The 14,241-nt window shown below is 40.8% G+C and overlaps 1 protein-coding gene across 4 annotated transcripts; it reads left to right on the top strand.

Annotated features, from left to right (window-relative positions):
• The first annotated feature begins 1,184 nt into the window (after nt 1-1,184).
• LOC110526634 (tropomyosin alpha-1 chain) lies at nt 1,185-14,241 on the top strand. 4 transcript variants are annotated; one of them, XM_021607767.2, is made up of 10 exons: nt 1,200-1,574; nt 2,132-2,257; nt 4,860-4,993; nt 5,873-5,990; nt 7,399-7,469; nt 7,649-7,724; nt 7,935-7,997; nt 8,195-8,264; nt 11,035-11,113; nt 11,580-11,952. In XM_021607767.2, the coding sequence occupies exons 1-10, from the start codon at nt 1,461-1,463 to the stop codon at nt 11,581-11,583; spliced, it is 855 nt and encodes a 284-aa protein (XP_021463442.1). In that variant the 5' UTR covers nt 1,200-1,460; the 3' UTR covers nt 11,584-11,952. The 4 variants fall into 4 exon arrangements, with proteins under 4 accessions (XP_021463443.2, XP_021463442.1, XP_021463445.2 ...); XM_021607768.2 differs by lacking the exons at nt 11,035-11,113; nt 11,580-11,952 and adding an exon at nt 12,609-14,241 and having other exon boundaries at nt 1,185-1,574; XM_021607769.2 differs by lacking the exons at nt 1,200-1,574; nt 2,132-2,257 and adding an exon at nt 3,395-3,588.

A 14,241-nucleotide genomic window follows, 5' to 3' on the forward strand; every position in this document is an offset into this window, starting at 1 on the left:
AGTATGTAACAGGTGCAACTTGTGCAAACAAGACGTTCCTAAAAATACCCCTCAAGAAAACATGGGAGGAACAGAGAGGACAATAAGAAGAGGTTATTTGAGTAGATGTCACTGACCAAACCCAGGATATGGTGATATAAAGATGTCATTGTTTGTGGTGTTGTTCTGTTCTTCTCCTTTATGGGGTATAGGCCTACAACAGCAGTAACTTTCACACACATATCACCTAAAGTTTAAACCAATGTTCTGTACGTATGAGTACTATAAAGTAAAATGTACTATAAATGTAAGTACTAGACCAAATTTTTTCATTATCTTCCCCATAAAGATATATCCTAGAAATGATTTAGGTAAAAGTGAACTTGAGGGTATATGTCCATACCATGCAGCCAATCACAGTGTGTTTGGACAGGTCTCTGGTTCCTCCTCCACTGTCCATGTGTGACAGCTGTGACTGACTCCCCTGGACCTGTGAGCTGTCACAGAGAAAGAGGGGCATTGCTGAAATGCCAAAGCACTCGTTTCTTACCCTGTGGCTATTTTGAATGAACTCCAAGGCACTTACTTATAAGCTCAATGTTATGCCACTGTTGAATATAACACTATCTGATGCCCCTCTTCAGACTGTGAACAATATCTTGAGGGACTTGTTGACGTGCTCCTCTTCTCTCTACTGTGTGGTATCACTGACAGAACACTTCAGCATAGATAATATGACACCCCTCCCAGGGACAATCCCTTTTAAACATTAGACTACATTTGTCTGCTTTAATAACAGTTTATTTTGTCTTTGGAGATCAAAGTTACCTGACCCCATCTCTCAGGTGTTATGATTCATAGTGTGGGAGACACAATTATTTTAAACATGAATTTGGTTGGAGGAATGGTAACATAAACAACGATTACTATGCCATTATTTATTCCTATAAATATGACTCTATCAAGCCTTCTTTGAACTGCTGTGTTGAGCAAATGTAAGTTATACTACCAGAATGAAATGAGCAATTCCAGTCAAAGATCATGTTTTTGTTGTTCACCTTCACTTCCTTGTGCATAAACTGACCCCCACTCCCCAAACGGACTTTCTTGGCTGTAACCTACGTCTAAGAACAGTGTTTGAAAAAGGAACAGACGTCTTTGAGGGGGTGCCACTTTCTCGCCCATAACCCATACATAGTCTTATCAACGGTAAAATGTACTGGATCAGCGAATCGCCGAGGAGAGCCATAAAAAATGCAGGACCCGCGGAAGAGAGCAGCTGCCGTTTCCCCAAAAAGTTTTTGCTATCCATGGGGATCTAGTAACTCCTCTGCTATAGTACATATTTGACAAGCTACAGTCGGCTCGAGCTTGCACTCCTGCTTCACGTTCAGTGTGGTTCAGACGCGCGGAGCTTCTCAGCGTTTTAACTCAGTTTGTTTTTTGTCAGTTGGTGAGGCCACCCCAACAACACAGCAGTCATGGACGCCATCAAGAAGAAGATGCAGATGCTTAAACTAGACAAGGAGAATGCCCTGGACAGAGCTGAGGGAGCTGAGGGGGACAAGAAGGCAGCGGAGGACAAGAGCAAACAGGTTGGCATCCATAGAGAAATCGGGTTCAGTCTTGTTTCGCACGGGTGCCTTTGGCACTGTGCGTCAAATGTTTGGGCACGGAGGGCTTTGGAGCGTTCTCTCTCTCGATATGGATTAAATTAAGTCTCAGAGGATGAGTATGAGAATCCGTATTGATTGTTGTATTTAATCGTATTAGGAATATATTTGTTTTTAGGGCGTGACAATATTTTATTATTGGACTCCAGGAAGTTTTAGAAAATATTTCCTGTTTGACCGATTAATTTATTATGCAGGATTAAGCCTACTATAAACTAATATTCTTTGATCAGCGTTAGATTTTTTTACCATAAAACATGAATAGCGTAGTCTATTGATTAAAGTATGCCACTCTAGTGTTGAGTGGATTGAATACATTAAATGTAAATACTTGTACAAAGACAAAGATATCATGAAGCATTTGTAAGTGTTTGCCTTCTGTCCATGACTCTTGGCTTTTGTTTTCTTCCCTTTTTTGTCTGTTTCTGGCTGTGCGTCATCTCTGTTTATGACTGATGATATTATCCACCAACTATCAGCTTGAGGATGACCTGGTAACGCTGCAGAAGAAGCTGAAAGGAACAGAGGATGAGTTGGACAAGTACTCTGAGTCTCTTAAAGATGCCCAGGAGAAACTTGAACTCGCCGAGAAGAAAGCCACAGACGTAAATTTGCATAAACCTGTCCGAAGTGTTAAAGTACTTTCAGGAGGACCACGAACAGTCTGCTAACATTGAACCTCAACATTTTTCATTCTAGGCCTAGTCATCATACAAATATACATATAAGTTAGGATTATTTTATTGTTTCAGTTTGGAATAGCCTACATAATTGTTTATGGTTAATACCTGCGTCTTCATTAGGCTCGACCATTGGCCTGCCATTCGCAATATTCCACATGTGTTCATTGAAACCGAATAAGACTGAGTAGACCAACTGTAGGCCTAACAAATGTGCCTTGTGTGCCACCCTCCTCGAAGATGCAAGCAGAAGGTTAAATTTAGCTGTGTTTTATATGGCCAAGATACAGCTGACAGGTTTAGGCAGTGTACCCTGTTTGGTTAAACTGGGGGCCCGTTTAGAACTTCAGTTGAAAGTTTGGTGGAAGGTTTTGAATATTTTAAATACGTTTAATTTAGATTTGTAGGTATCATACATTATATTCCACTCGTCAAATTAAAACGTTTACTTCTCCTTTTATTGAGAATGTTGTAGGGGATGCCAATAATTAAACGTTTTGTTCTTAAAAGAAACATGCATCTTATTGTGTGAGTTTAGAAAGAACACCAAATTATGATAGTTATTATAGTAAAAAAAAAACATTAAACAGAAATGGTACCAAAAATATTTATACTTAAAGTAACCTATAGATCTATCATTATTATGAATTGGGATAATCATGTTACTTTTGTCCTTATAATCTATTTTTATCTTTAAATACATTTTAAATGCTTATTTTAAAACGTTTATTATAGGTTAAATCCCCCCATAATAAGTGAATATCCCAGATATGATGCGCAATCACAGCACCACTAGCATGAGCCTGTAGGGGGAAGGGGGTTGGGGTGCTCTGAGCAGAGTGCCCATTATAGGCTAATGGCCAATAAGTCATTATGACATAATCATATTATCTCACTATAATACAATAAATAAAAACCTCTTTAACGAAATATTTTGTATATTTTGAGGAAATTTTGCGCAATGTATGAAATGTGTTACTTCCGGTGTCATAGCGCAAGTCCCAGCCTCCCCAGTAGCTGTAGGAAAAAACCACAGAGACGTGAGCAGATTTTCTCATCCCGGCATCGTTGCGCGTTTCTGTCCCGAGAACCGTTAGAAAAAGACATAGGCGTAAACAAGCGAAATGGCCGGGCTAACGTCGTTGGAAGCTGTAAAAAGGAAAATTAAAGCATTACAAGAGCAGGCTGACGGTGCAGAAGATTCGGCAGAGAGGCGGCAGAAGGAACTGGGTCTGGAGAGGGATGCGAGAGAATCCGTAAGCCCTGGCTAATAATTTAAGACAATTAGTCTGCAGCCTGCCTGACGACAGTATTAGTATAAATCTGATCAACACGCTTGGTAGAACGATAGACAGAATATAGATGATTTTACGGTACTAAAAAAATCTATATTTTGTATGTCATGTGATGTGCTAAAAGGATGGAGAAATGGGACAGTGAGAATCAATTTAATGGTAAAACGTGCCAGGCAGGAAGGCTCCAAAATAAACACATTAGCTTAGGCTGCTGCAGTTTCAGCATGCTCCAGTCGATCATACACTATCATCCTACACCTCCTGTAGCTACATGCATTTACATAATTGGCAGCTTATTATGTTTATATTGGTCAGTGCCTTTCCAAACATACCAATTAGACCTATATAAATGTATATTTTATACAATCTTGTCTATAGAATGTTATATATAATGTTGGAGATTAGCATGAAATTACATGGGCTCTCGTGTGGTGCAGTGGTCTAAGGCACTGCATCTCAGTGTTAGAGGGGTCACTACAGACCCTGGTTCCATTCCAGGCTGTATCATAACCGGCTGTGATTGGGAGTCTCATAGGGTGGCGCAAAATTGACCCAGCGTCGTCCGAGTTAGGGTTTGGTTGGGGTAGGTCGTCATTGTAAATAAGAATTTGTTCTTAACTGACTTATTAATTGATTTTGATTTTTTATTTCACCTTTATTTAACCAGGTAGGCTAGTTGAGAACAAGTTCTCATTTACAACTGCGACCTGGCCAAGATAAAGCATAGCAGTGTGAACAGACAACACAGAGTTACACATGGAGTAAACAATAAACAAGTCAATAACACAGTAGAAAAAAATATAAAATAGTCTATATACATTGTGTGCAAAAGGCATGAAGAGGTAGGCGAATAATTACAATTTAGCAGAATTTAGCAGATTAACACTGGAGTGATAAATGATCAGATGGTCATGTGCAGGTAGAGATACTGGTGTGCAAAAGAGCAGAAAAGTAAATAAATAAAAACAGTATGGGGATGAGGTAGGTAAATTGGGTGGGCTATTAAATGAAGGTTAAATAAAATACAGTGTGGTCTGGGCCCTTATCCATTTCTCACACATGTAAACCTTAATCCCCTATAGTGTTAAGAAGCCCCCCACAGAGTTGTCCAAATATGACCCCCAACCTCCTCCATTACACATCTCTCCAGATACTGTATTTTGCAAGAAAGTGTGACTGTCTGAGTGTGCATCAGGTTGACATTGTGGTTTCCCCATGTTGTGCTCACTTAGGCCGAGGCTGATGTAGCTTCCCTGAACAGACGTATCCAACTGGTTGAGGAGGAGTTGGATCGTGCTCAGGAGCGTCTGGCCACAGCTCTGACCAAGCTGGAGGAGGCTGAGAAGGCTGCTGATGAGAGTGAGAGGTGAGCAGAGCAGAGACTCCAACTCTGTATCATACACTACACTCGTAGACAAAAAAAAGGTGCTATCTAGAACCAAAAATGGTTCTTTCAGCTGTCACCATAAGAGAAGAATGTGAAGAACCACTTTTGTTTACGGGTAGAACCCTTTTGGGTTCCATGTAGAACCCTTTCCACAGAGGAACCTAAAAGGGTTTTACCAGGAGTCAAAAAGGATTCTCCTATGGGGACAGCCGCAGAACCCTTTTGGAACCATTTCTTCTAGGAGTATAGACCCAGCCATCATCAGACCCGTCAGTCTGTCTCAAACACAGTCATCAACACCGAACCCATATAGATGACATCAATCCACATGACCACAGTAATAATATTATCATTTCACTCTTAAAAGTGTTCAGTAAAGGATGCATTATAAAGGGATTGTATAATTTCAGCCAGTAGTTTTAGAAGAAGCCAAGCCGAGCGAAAATTGTGCACAATTGTGTACAACGACATCCATTTCTTATGATATGTTACATCCTGCATTTTTTTTTTTACAATATTCTGCAATTCATATGATACAGTATGTCATGAATTCCAATAAGTACAATATGTGACAAATTTGTAAGTGCTTAAGATCATGTTCAATCTCTTTAACTAGCACACTTATTGAGAAGAGTTCATGTAAAATATGCATACGCACACTGTACCAGATTTATTGTGTTACAATAGCCAAGTGCCAAATGTAGTTATGGCCCCCACAGTGTGTGGACGGTTGGGCTGCAGATTAATGTCCTCCTGTTCCTTTTAGTTGATCAACATTTTATTTCTTTAAAAAACAAGACAACATGCAATGTCCTCCTATCCCTGACATATGTTCCCCCTGTTTATTCCGACCTCCAGAGGCATGAAGGTGATTGAAAACAGAGCATCGAAGGATGAGGAGAAGATGGAGCTGCAGGAGATCCAGCTGAAGGAGGCTAAGCACATCGCTGAGGAGGCTGACAGGAAATACGAGGAGGTGAGTTTCCTAGCATTCCTTAGGCTGAAACTTTATGATATACAGTGCCTTCGGAAAGCATTCAGACCCCTTTACTTTTTCCTCATTTTGTTACGTTACAGCCTTATTCTAAAATGGTTTAAATAAAAATAAATCCTCATCAATCTACACACAATAGCTCACAACGACAAAGCAAAACGTTTTTTTTATTTTAAAAAAATAAATTCATTAAAGATAAGAAAACAGAAATACCTTATGTACATAAGTATTCAGAATCTTTGCTATGAGACTCGAAATTGAGCTCAGGTGTATCCTGTTTCCATTGATCATCCTTGAGATGTTTCTATAATTTGATTGGAATCCACCTGTGGTAAATTAAATTGATTGGACATGATTTAGAAAGGCACACACCTGTCTATATAAGGTCCCACAGTTGACAGTGCATGTCAGAGCAAAAATCAAGCCATGAGGTCGAAGGAATTGTCTGTAGAGCACCGAGACAGGATTGTGTTGAGGCACAGATCTGGGGAAGGGTACAGAAAAATGTCTGAATTATTGACGGTCCCCAAGAACACTGTGACCTCCATCATTCTTAAATGGAAAAAGTTTAGAACCACCAAGACACTTCCTAGAGCTGGCCACCCGACAAAACTGAGCAATCGGGGGAGACTGGCCTTGGTCAGGGAGGTGACCAAGAACCTGATGGTCACTCCGACAGAGCTCTCGAGTTCCTCTGTGGAGATGGGAGAACCTTCCAGAAGGACAACCATCTCTGCAGCACTCCACCAATCAGGCCTTTATGGTAGAGTGGCCAGACGGAAGCCACTCCTCAGGAAAAGGCACATGACAGCCCGCTTGGAGTTTGCCAAAAGGCACCTAAAGACTCAGATCATGAGATACAAGATTCTCTGGTCTGATGAAACCAAGATTGATCTCTTGGCCTGAATGGCAAGTGTCACATCTGGAGGTAACCTGGCACCATCCCTACGGTGAAGCATGGTGGTGGCAGCATCATGCTGTGGGGATGTTTTTCAGCGGCAGGGACTAGTCAGGATCGAGGGAAAGATGAACAGAGCAAAGTACACAGAGATACTTGATGAAAACCTGCTCCAGAGTGCTCAGGAACAAAGACTGGGGCGAAGGTTCACCTTCCAACAGGAAAACAACCCTAAGCACACAGTCAAGAAAATGCAGAAGTGGCTTCGGGACAAGTCTCAGAATGTCCTGGAAAAATTGAAGTGGTCTGAATACTTTCTGAAGGCACTGTACTTCTGAGGTCCTCGTGTGTGTGTGTGTGTGTGTGTGTGTGTGTGCGCGCGCTTGTGGGAAACAGACAGCATATAGACCTGTACATGAAACTAAACATATAACATATTGATTGCTTGGTGCACCAATGTGGTATGTGTTGTCCTATTATGGGTGAAAACAGGTCGCCCGTAAGCTGGTCATCATTGAGAGTGATCTGGAACGTACAGAGGAGCGTGCTGAGCTCTCTGAAGGGTAAAAACTTTGGAACCAACCACAAAATACAGCACAATTTACTGCTTTGGAGACAACCTGCTGTTACTCTTATTGTGTGCTTATTGCCCTGTTATAACTCTTGTTTCTTTCCCCCGTCGGTCCTCCTATTGCATTCGTTCCTACCCCTCCTCTGCTCCTTACCATACCTAAAACACCAGCAAATGCGCTGAACTGGAGGAAGAGTTGAAGACAGTCACAAACAACCTGAAGTCTCTTGAGGCTCAGGCAGAGAAGGTAGGTGTCTGTTTAGACAAATGTATCTCTTCTCAGGTCTTTGCAGTCAGGGGTTATATCCCCATTGCCTGCTAGTGTAGCCATAGAGATAAAGGGAGGTAACTCTATTGAGTAGGCCCACTCATTTCTGCCTGTTATCACTTGAACCAGTTCATGTCGGTAGTGCTGTGATGATGACTCTCTGACCTGCGCTCCACTATGTCACTACAGTACTCACAGAAGGAGGACAAGTACGAGGAGGAGATCAAGGTTCTCACAGACAAGCTAAAGGAGGTGAGTTCCCTTTAGCATTGGCAAATTAGCTAATGTTTCCATTCACTTTACCATTAGCTAAAGTGGAACATTAGTGTTAGCACCATAGAAAGGGTGGAGAACACTAGACATTGTATTATATATTTATGTTGGAACATGTTTTGGTGTGGTGAGGATGGGAGACACTCATCACATCTTGTCTGCCTCTTGTGCCACAGGCTGAGACCCGTGCTGAGTTCGCTGAGAGGTCCGTGGCCAAGCTTGAGAAGACCATTGATGATCTGGAGGGTATGGACCTTTTTTCCTTTCATTTCATATATTGTGAAGCATTTTCTATGTGAAAATCTGAGGTAAGTTGTATAGTAAAACCGGATATATACTGTGCCTTCAGAAAGTATTCACACCCTGTTGTATTGTGTTACGGCCTGAATTTAAAATTGATTACATTTTGTCACTGGCTTACACACAATATCCCATAATATCAGAGGAATTATGTTTTTAGAAATGTTCACAAATTAATAAAAAAATGAAACGTTGAAATGTCTTGAGTCAATAAGTATTCAACCCCTTTGTTAGGACAAGCCTAAAGTTCAGGAGTAAAAATTTGCTTAGCAAGTCACATAATAAGTTGCATTGGCACACTCTGTGTGCAATAATAGTGTTAAAAATTATTTCTGAATGACTACCTCATTCATCTCTGTACTCCACATATAGAATTACCTGTAAGTTCCCTCAGTCGAGCAGTGAATATCAAACACAGATTCAACCACAAAGACCAGGGAGCTTTTCCAATTTCTTGCAAAGAAGGGTACCAAATGGTAGATGGGTAAAAAAACTAAAACACACGCATTGAATAACCCTTTGAGCATGGTGAAGTTCTTAATTACACTTTGGATGGTGTATCAATACATCAAATCAAATCAAATCAAATGTATTTATATAGCCCTTCGTACATCAGCTGATATCTCAAAGTGCTGTACAGAAACCCAGCCTAAAACCCCAAACAGCAAGCAATGCAGGTGTAGAAGCACGGTGGCTAGGAAAAACTCCCTAGAAAGGCCAAAACCTAGGAAGAAACCTAGAGAGGAACCAGGCTATGTGGGGTGGCCTCTTCTGGCTGTGCCGGGTGGAGATTATAACAAAACATGGTCAAGATGTTCAAATGTTCATAAATGACCAACATGGTCGAATAATAATAAGGCAGAATAGTTGAAACTGGAGCAGCAGCACAGTCAGGTGGACTGGGGACAGCAAGGAGTCATCATGTCAGGTATTCCTGGGGCATGGTCCTAGGGCTCAGGTCCTCCGAGAGAGAGAAAGAAAGAGAGAATTATAGAGAGCATATGTGGGATGGCCAGTCCTCTTCTGGCTGTGCCGGGTGGAGATTATAACAGAACATGGCCAAGATGTTCAAATGTTCATAAATGACCAGCATGGTCGAATAATAATAAGGCAGAACAGTTGAAACTGGAGCAGCAGCACAGCCAGGTGGACTGGGGACAGCAAGGAGTCATCATGTCAGGTAGTCCTGGGGCATGGTCCTAGGGCTCAGGTCCTCTGAGAGAGAGAAAGAGAGAAGGAGAGAATTAGAGAACGCACACTTAGATTCACACAGGACACCAAATAGGACAGGAGAAGTACTCCAGATATAACAAACTGACCCTAGCCCCCCGACACATAAACTACTGCAGCATAAATACTGGAGGCTGAGACAGGAGTCACTACAAAAAGTGACATCCAGTCACTACAAAGATACAGGCGTCCTTCCTAACTCAGTTGCCGGAAAGAAAGGAAACCGCTCAGGGATTTCACCATGAGGACATTGGTGACATTAAAACAGTGAGGGTTTAATAGCTATGATGGGGGAAAACTGAGGATGAATCAACAACATTGTAGTTACTCCACAATAATAACCTAAAGGACAGAGTGAAAAGAAGGAAGCCTATACAGAATTAAAATATTCAAAAAATCCATCCTGTTTTCAATAAGGCACTAAAGTAAAACTGCAAAAAATGTGACAAAGAAATTAACTCTATATCATGAATACAAAGTGTTATGTTTGGGGCAAATACAACACATCACTGAGCACCACTCTTCATATTTTCAAGCGTGGTGGTGGCTGCATCATGTTATGGGTATGCTTGTCATCTGCAAGGACTAGGGAGATTTTTAGGATAAAAATAAACAAAATAGAGCTAAGCAAGGGCAAAATCCTAGAGGAAAACCTGGGAGACAAATTCATCTTTCAGCAGGAGAATAATCTGAAACAGAAGGGCAAATATACACTGGAGTTGCTTACCAAGATGACATTGAGTGGCCTAGTTACAGTTTTGGTTTGAAAATCTATGGCAAGACTTGAAAATGGCTGTCTAGCAATGATCAACAACCAACTTGTCAGAGCTTGAATAATTTTAAAAAGAGTAATGTGTGAAGTCTAACCTTTCATCACCTCCTCTGTGGTGTCATCAGATACTGCATCTACATTCTGCACAGTCAGTTCTGTGCTAGGCAGACTAGGCCAGTGCCACAGCTGACATTATGCAGACCCACAGTCAGCATTTGTTAGGCTAGTGCAGGCCAGGGAACGAAATGTCTCATGCTGCTGTTGGTGTGACTGTGGCACTGTAACTGTGGAATTACAAAGCATTCACAATGGAGCTCTATATAATTTGGTTGGAGACCATGTTGTCATTTCCTTCTGGAAAAGAAAGCAGCGACACACTATACCACTCCGATGTAATATGTATTAATTAGATACAAACATTTCAACACCAAGCTGCCTTCATCAGGGTTTCGGTTAGTCATTTCCTGATTGGTCTAAACAATCGAACAGGGCATTAGTGGCCTGTGCACATCCTATTGCTCCCTTATTCTTTTTTTTGGTTTGACATTCAATTTTATTTATTTGTTCTCTGACAATCCATTGTTTTTTCCTACCTTTTCCCCTCCTTTCTTTGCTCTGTCTATCATCTCTGTTGTTGTCCCCAACCTCCTTCATTATCACCCCATCGATGTCATCTCCTCCACCTCTCCTCCTCCTCCACTCCACCCATAATAGATGAGTTGTATGCACAGAAGCTAAAGTACAAGGCCATCAGCGAGGAGCTGGACCACGCCCTCAACGACATGACCTCCATGTAATCTATCACCTGCTTGTGTCTGCTTGTGCGTTGTGCATAGGTCCCACCCACTCACAATTTGTTCTACTGTATACTCCCTCTAGTGGCATATTTTTTGTATGTTTCATTTGTTTGGATTTTTCCACTCACGTTTTAGTTTCAGTGCCTACTAATCTGACTCACTTTACGCTTCTGCCATGCAACAGCAAATAGCTTTTGCCTTTTGTAGTTAACTAGTGGCTTTTTTGTTAGGCTGAGAAAACTATATAGAATCTAACATGCATTGTACAATCAGTTGTTACATGCTTTTAGAAACATCTAAATTGAACTTCCAGAATAGTGTACCTCTCAACCCTTTTTGAGTACCTGGCTCTGCTTTCTGTTCTGTGTGCTGTGGTTTCCATCCTGCATGTCATATCAGTCACGTGCCTTTCTACGATTTGTCCCTCCAACGCGTTTTGTTTTTCCTCTCATTCTTTTCCAGTTAAATTGTTTACATCATTTCACAACCATCACAGACGCCACCCGCTGGTTGAGAGGCCTCTCTCTACTACAACTATGTGGCAGTATCGCCCAACATCCTGTCCCCTATGTCTCCACATCTCTTCTTTACCACAGCACCACCGCACATTGGGCCTCTGCTGCTGCTGTCATCCTATAGACCACCTTTTGTACAGAACCCTGACTCATTTTGCTTTCTGTAAAATAAACTTTACATCCATCCATGTCAGCCATCCTTACCCTTCAAATCTGTAGTTCTTAATTTCCTTAATTTCATTTCCTGTCTTTAAATGTTTCTCTGTTTAATTTATTACTGAGCAGCTTTGAATAAAACCGAAAGCTCCTCTTCACAAACATATGTTTTTCGATTTGATTTTGGTTGGCACTATGTACTATGGTAGTAGTATTAACAAAAAATGTGCTTACATTTGGACAAAAGCACATCCACCGAGCTTATTCTTTTAAAAAAGTATACAGGTGTTTATTGACAGGGATAGGCAAGAAATTAAGAGGGAGAGAGAGCTAAAAAAGATTGTGTAGAGGTGCGGTGGGACAGGGATTTGACCCCACTCAGGCAGTGGATTGTTTAAGTGCAGAGGGCTGCGGCCATGACCTCTCTACCAACCTCAGGCATGGTTTCAACTTCTTTAACCAGCCGAGTAATTGACATGGATTGATCAGAAACTGAAAATGTACCTGTTTCAGCATCCTCAGCATTCCCGACAGTCACACTTTGCTTCATGTTCAAAGCCAAAATATAATAGTGACGTGTAACATTGGGGATGTTCTGTAAACATATAATTCAGTCATTTCACAGTGACACCATCTCCACATTGAGGTGAGGGAGCCATTTCTTAGTTTGCATATAGATGTGATCATTTAGGCAGAGGGTAGAAAACCATGGTATTTGTTGTGTGTGCTGTTGTAGCATGACACAAGACTCTATCTTCTGTACTAACACACGTTGTTCTCTCTATTCTATTTTCTCTTAACCTGCTTTCTGACTGCAAAGACCCTCTGTACCAGCAGCTTGAGAAAAATCGTCTTCTTTACAATGAACTGAGAGTGGTGTTAAATCAGGAATAAACTATTACTGGATGTGTTGTGAAATTACCACTGTGCTCAAATTGGATGAAACAAAATGAAAGGCACTCTTCATTTGTGGCACAACATTAAAATACCTTTGTCTTGTCATGTCATTGGCCGTAGACATTTGTCTGATGCTGTGATGGAAATATAGGCTAATGTGTGTCTCTGACACAAACCTAAGAGTCAGGCAAAGACAAAAAACATATACATATTGGATCATATTTATCGGGAAGAATGAATTGGACTGTAGATAATGCGGAGCATCAGAGAAATGAAATGCATGTTCACATTGCAGGTGAAGAGGGCAGGTTTCACAGACTCACAGATGGATTTAAGCGCAGGCCTATTTTAGTTTAGTTAACCAACATCTGGAATTGTTATTTCATGAACAGCAATTCGATTTAGATAACATAAACTGGATCACTGTCTATAAGTCTATGACTGAAAGATTGTCCATTGTACAGGAGTAATTCTGGGCATAATCTGGGTCTGTGAAACTGACCCACAATGTATGATAAGGCTTGATATGAGTGTGCATTATAACAATATCTACTGACTGTGGTTGACTAAGAATATACACAGGGACCACCTTTTAATGTTTTAACTATAACAATCTTCATTCAATATTATTGGGTCTGTGAAACTCTTGGTTAAGTCATTTTCATTGTGGTCAAAAATGATAGACTGCAGGCTTAATTTTTGTTGCACACATAGTGATGAATTGAACATGTTTAATGGTACTGTATATTGACAGACAAACTCTATCAGGCTAATGATGAGAACTTTGACTTGTGTCAAATGTTGGATCAGACACTCATGGACCTCAATAACATGCAACAACATGGTCCATTATCACACAAGACTGCACCGCTCACCTGCTGTGACCTGGTCCAGCATTACACCATGATCACACAAACACTCACCTGCCGTTGCCATGGAGGGCTCCTCCGTGCCCTCTTTGTGGAGATCTCTGGGGCTTGACTGTTTTCTCAGCTCTCAGAGGGGCTGAGAAAACAAACACAATGGACTTTAACTGGATGTTAGCTAGACAGCAAAGCAGACATATGGCTGAGCAGTCACTTGACTCATATACCATTTATTTTTGTATGTTAAAGTGACATTTAATTGATAAAATGTGCACTTGATTTATTCAAGCTATTATAATGAACAGGATTACTCTTGACCAATTAAACCATAACCGAAGCCAAGGTTTAACATTTGTACTTTTTTATTCTGCTTTTGTAACTTGTTCCTTAGTTATTTATTGTCCATGTTTCTTTATGTACATGTTTCATATGTATGTGCTGGTGCCTCAGTGATATACAGTACTTATATTTAAAAGAAAGTAAGCATGTGCAAGAAAGTAAGCATGTGCAATATGTACCTCCAGCATGTTCATTTAATCTCAAATAGATCGACCTAGATCATTTCATGTCCAGTGTCTGCCACAGGAATGTTTTTTTTTGTTGTCAAATAGTATACATGTTTGATTTGATGGTGTCTCTTGTTCATTTTATTATGTGAATGTAATATATAAATAAAAACCCACAATCACA

This window comes from Oncorhynchus mykiss, chromosome 26 (genome assembly GCF_013265735.2).
Source record: "Oncorhynchus mykiss isolate Arlee chromosome 26, USDA_OmykA_1.1, whole genome shotgun sequence".
Lineage (NCBI taxonomy): Eukaryota > Metazoa > Chordata > Actinopteri > Salmoniformes > Salmonidae > Oncorhynchus > Oncorhynchus mykiss.

Bases quoted from the DNA above. Each gene is read 5' to 3' on its own strand.
- LOC110526634 (XM_021607767.2), top strand. From the start codon at position 1,461: ATGGACGCCATCAAGAAGAAGATGCAGATGCTTAAACTAGACAAGGAG. The intron at 4,994-5,872 runs GTGAGCAGAGCA...TCCGACCTCCAG, and splicing joins GCTGCTGATGAGAGTGAGAG to AGGCATGAAGGTGATTGAAA. The intron at 5,991-7,398 runs GTGAGTTTCCTA...GGGTGAAAACAG, and splicing joins CTGACAGGAAATACGAGGAG to GTCGCCCGTAAGCTGGTCAT.